The 10,500-nt window shown below is 40.6% G+C and overlaps 1 protein-coding gene across 1 annotated transcript in view; it reads right to left on the reverse strand.

The window, feature by feature from the left end:
* The window catches only part of ASAP2 (ArfGAP with SH3 domain, ankyrin repeat and PH domain 2), a 193,414-nt gene that overhangs the window by 53,001 nt on the left and 129,913 nt on the right, over nucleotides 1–10,500 (reverse strand). Inside the window, exon 8 of the mRNA XM_018559990.1 lies at nucleotides 9,818–9,893. Within this exon, the coding sequence (XP_018415492.1) occupies nucleotides 9,818–9,893 (76 nt within the window). The remainder of the gene's footprint in view (nucleotides 1–9,817; nucleotides 9,894–10,500) is intronic.

The following is a 10,500-nucleotide window of genomic DNA, read 5'->3' on the forward strand; positions in this document are numbered from 1 at the left end:
GTGTGAATTAGCACTTGCCGTTTTTAGGACAGGGAAGGCAAATACCACCAATATGGGGGGGCGGCGGGGGGGGGGACCCAAAAACGTTCTCTACTCTGTCCAAAGAGTTTGGCTTTATATGCACTTATAAATATACACTGAGTGGCCAGATTATTATGACCACCCCGTCGTTGGGCCACATTTTGCCTTCAATACTGTGGCGATTCTTCTTGGCATTGACTCCACGAGATGTTGAAAGGTGATGCGAGGAATCTGACACCATGCCTGATGAATAGCACTGTCCAGTTCTGTGAGATTTGATGGTTGTGGAACCAGCTGCCTGATGGCTCTTTCAACTATCCCTGCAGCTCTTAAAGGACCATGGTAGTGGCATAGCAGCAGGGAAGGGGGCATGCTACAACAAGTATTATAACTGTTTTACAATGCTGTATTTATTTAGAGTTTACTTAATGTAATGGCAGACTAACACTGATGCACAATCAGATCCTTTGCCCAATGTGAAAATAATTCTATACAGCCTTATATTGCATGAATAGAGGCAGTCATGGGCCCTTTTTGATATACTGTATCTTTCTCTATGAATAAGCTCCTTGCTGGGTAAAACATGTTAAGAGGATGGAGGTTCGGGTGAACTTGTACAGCATCGGATGGAACAATAAACTTTAACAGCGGCTTTGATTGCAGCTGGCGACTTCCTCCCTTTCTTATTGCTTGGATTTTCTGTAAAAGCCATTTTACATAGCTCTAAAAATCATCTCTTTAGCACACCAGAGAACACGGATAGTTGCAAAGAAGCCATTAGAGAAAAGATGTATAAGGCATCTGCAAATTTTGGTAGGTCAGATATTAGATTTGTATAGTAAAGTTGGGCAAACATAATGCAAGAGATTCACACACTGGCTTCAATGCTTGCTAATATTTAGTTATCAGGCAAAAGTAGAAGCTAGTTCTCAAGTAATATTGAGCACAAGTGATAAAAGTCCCAGGTATCACACTGACACCTCTTTGGACTTGAACATTTCTCTATAGAAAGAAAATTGTCCCTTCATTGCATGTGTACCAAATGGTCACAAAGAGAATATCTTACATCAACATCATACATTTGAGCCCACGCATGGCCAGATGTCTGTTCACGTTCAGCCAATACTAGCTGAAAAGTGCCGTCTCTGTGATTGGGTGAGTACGTTACAATCCATTATGTCTGCCATTTTCAAAGGCAAGTCCACAACACACATTTGGATTTGGGTATATGCCGTGACTTGGGAGGATAGCATCCTCATGGCATAATGGAAGCCAGAGCTCGATTCAAACCAATGGTTTAGAACACAGTTAACAACACCAACACTAAAATACCATTCTAGTAAATAAAACCTTTTCACCTTTAAAACATGTTTAACAGTTCGGTACCTTATATTTACTAAAAGTACATAACAGCAGGAGCTCAGGCAAGCATCACTATGTAATTAAATAACTGATGAAAGGTTGCCACAAGCAACACCAGAGAGACAATTAAGTACCCGAGGTTTCGGAGCCACCATTAGAAAAAGTGTTGGAGATCATGGAAAGCTCTGTTGTGTAAACGCAGGTTGGAGATGTTCCTTGTATGAATAATTATCATGAAAACTGCAGAAACCATCGAAACTTGCTAAGAAAAAAGTCAAATAACTGGCGACATCAGCAACTACATGGGGTTTTCACAGCTGCTGAGAGATGACTCCATTGCTTTTTCTATAAACATACAGTGTAAACACAGAACATGTCCGCTGATGTGTGATGAGGTGCTGACAACCCATATTCTATGTTTTCCATTAAAACCTTCAGGCTTTCAAACCTCAAAAACAAACTCATTTGTTTTACTTTGTAAGATTCGGTATTTGCTTACACTTCAAAATACTGTCTTGGGTCTAACTTAAAAAACAAGAGTTGACTTAGAAACTGTCAGAAGGCTCTGTTCATTGCTGTACACATTCTGTCTGCTTTATTACACCCTGGTGATTCCAATCTCATCGGGTGATAATCATGTCTATTGGAAAGAGCAAAGACCCCTGGCTGGAAGTTCTTGGATAAATTAGCAATCAGCTGGGTTACATTTTTCAGGCAAAAGATAATCTATTCCTAAAAGGTGCCCATACACTGTACGATCATCGTACGAAAATCGGGGGAAATCCCGTGATCGTACGATAATCGCAAACGGTATGGAAGGCGTGTGACCGTTTCAACTGTTGCACGTCTTCCGTCGAACAAGCAGGCTGGAAAACCCGCCGAGAATTGGACAATTCTTAGCGGGTTAGTGGCCTGCTTGTTGGACAACTGCCGAACAGGCCGGTGTGCGCAGGCGCACACTGCCCGTTCAGCATTGTAGTCATTGGAAGCCCGACCCTCAGGGGGGCGGGCTTGCGATGATCGCAAGTACGATCTGCCTGTCCCAAGATGAGCAGATCGTATACGTTTTTTTAATTACTTTGCAACCCTCGCAAGACAAAAGTCTTGCGAGGGTTGTAAAGTGTATGGCCACCTTAAGAGTCAGGCCAATGCCATGGGATTCTGGACAATCTCCCTCTTTATACAACAACATGCACTCTACGGTCATCTAACCGGCTCGTTTAAGCAGACATAAAGGAAAGAAGGCGACTTTATATCCCTTTGCCCCCAAATTTGCCTTCTGTCATGGAAACCTAAAAACACCTGCCAAATATTTACCTCTCAACCAAAGATCTCTCCTTTAGGTCCTACAGACCAGAAATGCCCTGCTAAATCTCCTCTCATGTCACCACTGAGGAACCAGAACTGAGAAAAGCAGAGGCATCCAATGGTTAATCAATGGCTCTGCTTGTGTCAGCTGTGGTTCCTTGTCCACAGCATTGGAGGCCCAGAGAGCTTTAGGGGTAACAAGCAAATATTTGGCAGCAATTTTTAGGTTTCCATGACAGCAAGTAGCATTGGGGGCAAGAGGACCGAAAGTCACTTTTTGACTTTGTACCGCTTTATTGAAAAATATCCCTTTAAACAATTTAGGTTAGAAAAAAATGCATTGTATTGGTGAGAATGATGGAAAGTGGTGAATGTAAAATGTCTTGTTTCTCTAGATGACCCTCCCTCCCTTGTACTATGATTAAAATATGCATGACCAAAAAAAAAAAAAAGACAAATGTAAAAGAATACACATCTTACACTCTTGATGATGATGTCTCTAGGCCTTCTAGGATACTACTAAAGGCGAGGATCCCCAGCTTTCCCAGGATCTTGCAGCAAGACGAACCCTCCAGAAGCCGGGGTGTAAGGTACATGCTTTTTCATTTTTTGTCTTTTTATATCATTTACGGAGTGTATTTTAATCAGGGGGTGGGGCTCCCAGATCAGCAGATCTTACATTTACATGCAAGGTCCTCTTTAAAATGTTTCTGTATATCCAAGGTCAACATTTACAAACGTTTTATAACAAAGAGAAGGAAACATCAGCTGCATATGCAAGAGAGATTAAAGAACCACTCTAGGAAGGGGTTCTTTACAGCAAGACAGGTTAAGCTATGCAATGCCTTGGCTCTTGTCATACTCCTTGCAAGATCAGCACCTTAAAAAAAGACAGTAAGGTTTGCTTATAACCAATTGTATCCACAGTTATAATTGCTAAAGAATGATATGGGAATATAATAATCCAGGTAATTGACTTAGCTGCGTATATTGTTCGGGAAGAATTCCCTCATATGTCAAAAAGTCCTTTTGCCTAAACAAGACAGCAGGAGCTTAAGAGACTGAACTCATTACAGGCATGAGGTTTTTTTAAACAATGTAATTATTTCAAAATGAACTCCGGAAACAAAAATCAAATATTGTCTAAATTTTAAAAAAAAAGTGTGTGTATATTCTTACGTAAAGCTTGGTGTTCTTCTTCCAGATCTGAGCATTAATCTAGTATGAGACTTTGCCTCTGTGCAGGAGCTTCCTGTAATAAAGACCGGTCACAGCTGCTCTCTCCTTGTGCAGGGTGACTGGTCTTGTATCTGCTCACTCCTGTAGCTATCTGCAGGCAGCCTGTAGTGGGTGGGGCCAGCTGAGTCCCTTCCCCAGCTCTGCTCTATGTACATTATGTGATGCCACAGCTACTTTTATATGCCAATATCTTGGCCTGCATTTAGATCTTTTGTGGATATACTGTAGGAGAAAATACTTAAATCAATGTTTTTGCCTGGAGTTCAGCTTCAACTGTTTATTGAACAGTATAGCTCCCTTCTGTCCCTCATTTGGAGAGAGTGACCCCTTTTTGGAATCATTTGTTTGCCCCTATTTCCTGCTCAGTTGCCCCTCTAGACATGATATATAGACCTCTATAATATATGGAGGTCTATATATCATACTATACTATTTTTAACTAGAAAAAGTGTTATACTACACTAAACCTTATAGCCAACCTATAAATTATTTTTATTTATTTTAAAATACAGTATTAAGGGAAAACAGAGGTGAAAAACAGTTGAGTCCCCAAAATAACTAGTACTTCTGGATATGAAGCACACTGAGTGGCAGTCTTCCACGTCTCACCTCTGCCTCATGGGGTTGAGGTGTTGGAGGAGTGTGCTAAACCCTGTTAACATTTTAGGCATTCGTTAAATCAAAATCTGAATAGGACTATTGGGGGCTCTAGCTTTGAACTCAGGAGATTGACTCACTGCTATTCAGGACTACTGTACCTAGAAAGCATAAAAATATAACCCAGCAGATATTCCATTGATACATGTGGTAGAGACTTATCCATCAAAAATACATCTTTCAGGTTCCCTCACCAAAAATATATAAGAAACAAAAGACTATGGCATCCAAATGGGGTAACGTGCTTGAAAATTGAATAAAAAAAAATAAAAAAAAGTTTATTAAAGATCAAAACATAAATAATAATATATATATTAATAAAATTATCTTAATTTTATTTTTTCTTGTTGGGAAAAATTGGAAAAAGGGTTTATATTTTTATATATAGTTTTCGATAGAGTAAGAGAATGTTACCCCTGTCAGCTTCTTTTGCCAATTGTGTCCAGTTGGGGAGATTTCCCTCACTTTCTCAATTCCTGTTGTGGCTATTGGACAGGAATTGAGAAGAAATTCCTCCAAAGTGAGGGAAATCCCTAGTGGTCCACGGGGTCATCCTAAGTTGTACTTTAAGTTGAGTTGTATACACACGGTATAGAGCACAAATGTCTATTGCCCCATTCCAACTTTAGAATTATATATGCTAATTCCAATTAGGATTGTACGACTGCAAACATGTAATTTTTATTCTTTAATATTTAATACATTTATTCATTTTATAATCAATTTTTGAGGGAGTTACCCTATTTTGGTGCTGTAGTCACAGTATTATTTGTTTCGTTTCTTATCCAGGACTACTTTAGCTTCTGTTTTTCACAGCATGACTGACAAAATGTTAAAGCAAGTGAACCCATGTTCTTTATTCTTCATAGAAAGAACTTCTAACTAAAGAGCAGGATATTATTTAAAATTGACAAATTGTTGAAATCATTGACTAGAATTATCACATTCATCTACTTTCCTCAATCGCAGACAATTTAAAGCCTAGTATCTGACGTGACAGATGGCCATGGATATCATACTATGAATGACAGGCAAAAAGACATCTGCATGTCCTGGAACAACTCACACATAGTTGGGATCCGCCATGATCTTCCAGGCTTGGCTAATGGAAGAATGCAGAGCATGTACAGTGAATACACTTTGCTCCCTTTTCTTCACAGAGGAGGGAAGGATTGATGACGGCTTGCACAGAGATTTTCCCAACATGACAGGCGTACTTTGTGCATGGTAAGCACTGATAATGGGTGGAAATGCCAACTACCAAATGTTTGCTTAAGTGCCCCTGACACCGAGCTAAAAAACTGCAGGTAAAAGCACATGAAATGTAAATGCTTACTTGAAGAGTTTTTTCTTTCCTTAAATGAACGGTTTGCGACTTGTAATGTGCCCCTGAACTTACAAGTAAATTTGACTACTTTAGGCAGAATTCCCTAGCACATTCCCCTTCCTCCTTGCACATTATAGCCTGCTCATGTTCTGGGAAAGTCAAATTACTCTCTGTGCTGGCCTAGGTCCTACACACCTCACATCACCTTCGTACATAACCTTTATGTAGCTGCCATGGGTGCAACAAAGAGGAACACTAGATTATCACTTGAGTGACAGCTCTGAGTTTGCTAGGGCTGCTCGCATCATATTAAAGATGGTGGTGCCCAGCAGCAATCTCAGGGCTTTTGGATGTCTACAGTACACTGGCCTAGCTCCTATGCACCTCACCTTCCTATAATAACCTTTTATGTTGCTGCTGGGGTAGGAACAAAGAGGAACACTACAGTATCACTATAGTGTCACGGAGTCTGCGAACATCACATCCAAGATGGTGGTGCCCAGCAGCAGTCCTGGGGCTTCTGGATATCTACACTGGCCAAGCTCTCACTTGAGTGACAGCTCTGAGTTTGCCAGGGCTGCTCACATCACATACAAGATGGTGGTGCCCAGCTGCAATCTCAGGGCTTCTGGATATCTACACTGGCCAAGCTGCTACATACCTCACGCCACTTTCCTAAATAACCTTTTATGTAGCTGCCGGGGAAAGAACAAAGAGGAACACTATAGTGTCACTTGAGTGACAACTCTGAGTTCACTAGGTTGCCGATATCACATCCAAGATGGCAGTACCCAGCAGAAGTCTTTTGGATGTCTGCACAAGGGTATCCTATAATGCAGGAATAGCTCAACTTCGGACCTCCAGCTGAAGGTACATATCCTATCATGCATCTGCCTATAGAAGTCATGCCTGTGCCTGTCAGTTTTTAAATGCCTTATTTGTAGTTTTACCACAGCCCGAGGGTTGAAGTTTGGCTACCCCTGCTATAATGTATAATTACTGGGCTGGTTCCTTAAAGTTTTTGTACCAGGTTGCATTTTCTAATCTGTACTAGACAAGTAACACAACCTGACCTGTGTCTGCTTGCTGTGGGCAACACAGAGCCTTTTATTTCCTCCATCCTGAATAAAACAGCATCATTATTTGTATATTTTCAGACAGTTTGACTTTTCCTTATCCAATATTTGTGTTTGGGTCTAAGCGCACTCCTTTGGCATACTTTAATACAAGTCAGAGTCTAAGCTGACAAGAAAATGATTTTCAGGAAGCTGACACAGTCTTCTGAACCTCATTAACATCTGTATGCACTAATTAAGTCCCAGAAGATTCTGATCTGTACTGCCACATATATAACTCAGCCCCGCGGCTGCATCGGAGGTAATTATAATAGCTAAAAGCAAACTAAAACACAGCTAGGAAAAAAATGTAGTCCTGATTGGAACAGCTGGAAAAGACACTCATGAACACGAGTCGATGAAGACTTTAATCTTCTCCAAACTATATAGATAATGCGGCTATAACTCCGGTATAAAAACAGCAGAGAAAAATAAGGGTTCAATTAAGGCAAACCGATGCAATAATTCAAGTGGACACATTAGGGGGCTCCATCACCCAATGGCTTCTTATGCCTTTTAGTGGCTCCAGTGGCACATTATCCCAGCGCCTCTTCTAACACAGACTCTCAGTCCATCTGCCACAAGTCAAATATCAGCTCTGGTTCATTAACCATAATGTAAAATAAAATGTACTATGGAGACTGAAGATTTACTGCAACAGGTGGGCAGAGCTGGGAATTCCATACATATCACTACTGAAGCCCTTAGCAGATTGAACTGTCTAGTAATAAACTGAATTCCGCCATCAACTCAAATCTAAAAAAAAAATCACTCTTGGAAGAACTGAATATATACACATATACATACACATACACACACCAAATGTACCTATTAAGCAGCCAGCCAGGGGCCAACTTTCATTTTCAAATCAAAACTGAAAAGTAAAATGGAATCCATTTGGTTTCTACAGGGCAGGGGTAGGCAACATCAGCAACCCAGCTGTTGTCCAACTACAAGTCCCATGAGGCATTGCAAGACTCAACAGCCACAGGCAAAACTCCCAGAGGCAGAAGCATGATGGAATTTGTAATTTCACCACAGATTGAGTGCCAAGGTTGCCTATCCCTGCTGTAGGGTCTTAGGATAAAGATAACCATATATTTTTCAATGCATTCCAACTACGATCAGTGGATTATAATGCTCAGGCTCCTTCAAACTATACTCCCAGACCCAAGTTCATATAGATATACCAACCCCTAGTTATGGAGCTGGAGGAAGCAACCAATGGACTAAAAGTGTAGTGAAATTACTGCACCTGTGTACCATTGCAATCTACAAATCCCTTTGCCATAGTGGCAGACGGACTTGTATTCTCACCATTTACAGATCCTGTATGGAATGGATGATGCGGCTGTGCAGGCAGAGCATGCACACCTCATCAAACTCAAATGTAAACCTAACACAGCAAAAGTAAACCGAACCCCGCAATTCAAGTAGGGTGGGGGGGCGGTTGGCTGTGGAATGTGTGACCATGTTTCATGGTACACCCTGAATTTGAGTCCAACATGAAACATGGCCAAAACGTGACATTAGCCTTTAAGCCTGATCATTAATTTGATTGGATCAATGCACAGACACAAATTGTCAATCAAAAACAGTTGGAGCTGTCCATATAGAAAGATATTTTCTGTCCATGCATGTACATCTTTGGAATATAAAAGGTGCCCATACACCTTACTATTATCGGACAAAACTTTTCGTACGATCGAATAGTCGTACGATTTTCGTACGGCAGCCCCATCCTGCCCCGATGATCGCAAGATTAATTTAGCCGTAATTAACCCTAAAAAATTGTTAGCGCAAGCACAGTGTAGATCGTACGACTTTTGACGTACGGAAACGCCAGCAACCTTACGAAAATCGTACGATCTAGCAAAAGTTTTCAAACATGCTTGACCGTCAAAAGTCGTACGATTGTACAGTACGGTCGGTCAGACACTGCAATGCACACATACGATTATCAGCCGAAAAGTCGATCGCATACCAAAATCGTTCGATAATCGTAAGGTGTATGGGCACCTTTAGAACATAAGTTTGAGAATGGCTCAAGTCCTCCATATTGTGCTGATTTTCAGGCAGTTCAATATACCACCAATAACAAGACATGGAGGTACTGTATAACTAACTGGCCACCTGACATGTCTCAAATATGACCTGTCCTTATTTTTTATTTTTAAGGGCCATTAGACATGAGGATCCTGAAGGTTATACCACAGCCGGAGAGGTGAGCAATCATTGCCGCAGGACCGAGGATCAGGTGATATATCTGCTTTATTTTTTGCTCCTAGACCAAAACAAGCACTTAACCCTTGCAGTGCGAGGGGGTAGCCCCAATGCAAAGCATAATATGAAAAAAACGGAGTTTTTCTTTAATGACTTTTAATAAATATGGCTCGGAGATATGAATTCTCTTTGGAGAATTGTCTAAGTTTTTGATACTCTACATTTTGCAAAACTATGAAAAAAAATTATTGGTATATAAAATACGAAAAAACATTTCAGCAACATGTAAGTCTGAAAGGGGAGTACAGGCCTCGGGCCACCTGCTGAGCAATGCTATGCTGTTTACATAAACACATTCTGCGAATAAAATCTGTGTGCGTAAATAATACATTTATGTATTTGCACATAAAAAGATAATTTTTATACACCGAATAAAAAAATTCTGAATGCAGGGGCTGTAATTGCTACCAGCGAGGCCCAATTGCAGCCTATTTTTCTAAACCCAATCAACAAATACCAGCAATTATCCGCCGATTGCTCACCAAGCATTAAAAATGTATATTACCGTGTGCAGATCTGTTGATAGTTTCTCAATGGACGGCTTGAGGCTTTCAACAGCTTTCAGGCCATCTTGAAAAAAGCTAGAAAGGAAAAGAGAGAGCGGTTAGGTGAGCTCAGAATCAGCACTGCTGACAGTATCTGGAAAACATCAATGTAAATTATGGAGCGAGCGATATTAAACAATAACATAATTTATCCTGAAAGCAATTTGAGAGCTGTGCCTTTGCAGTTCATGTGCGAATACCATTACAGCATGCTGAATGTCAGCCTCTCATTAAAAGGGGCTATTTGTAAAAAGGATTTCAACGAAAACCCACTTCATTCATTTATATAAAATCAAAATATTTACAGTGTTAAAAAAGAATCAGTAATACCAAACTAAAAGCACTCTCTAACAAGAGGCACCACAAACTGTTTGGTGTGAACTCTAACAAGAGACCCGTCCCACCCTACCCCCCCTCCAAAACACACTACTGGGAAGTCTTGAGTTTCATTTCCTTGTTATATATTTTCCTTTTCAGAGAAGTGCTCAAAGCCTCTGTGCTCACAGAGGTTCCTTAGACGCATAAACTGAAGAAGCCTGAGCACTTGGCTGGAGAGATTCTTTGGGGCAGCAGTTTTTTGCTCACACGTAAAAAAAAAAAGCAAACAAAACAAAAAAAAGTGTTATTCTGTAGATCTGGAACC

Source organism: Nanorana parkeri, unplaced genomic scaffold (genome assembly GCF_000935625.1).
Source record: "Nanorana parkeri isolate BGI_ZX_2015 unplaced genomic scaffold, ASM93562v1 scaffold425, whole genome shotgun sequence".
Classification (NCBI taxonomy): Eukaryota; Metazoa; Chordata; class Amphibia; order Anura; family Dicroglossidae; genus Nanorana; species Nanorana parkeri.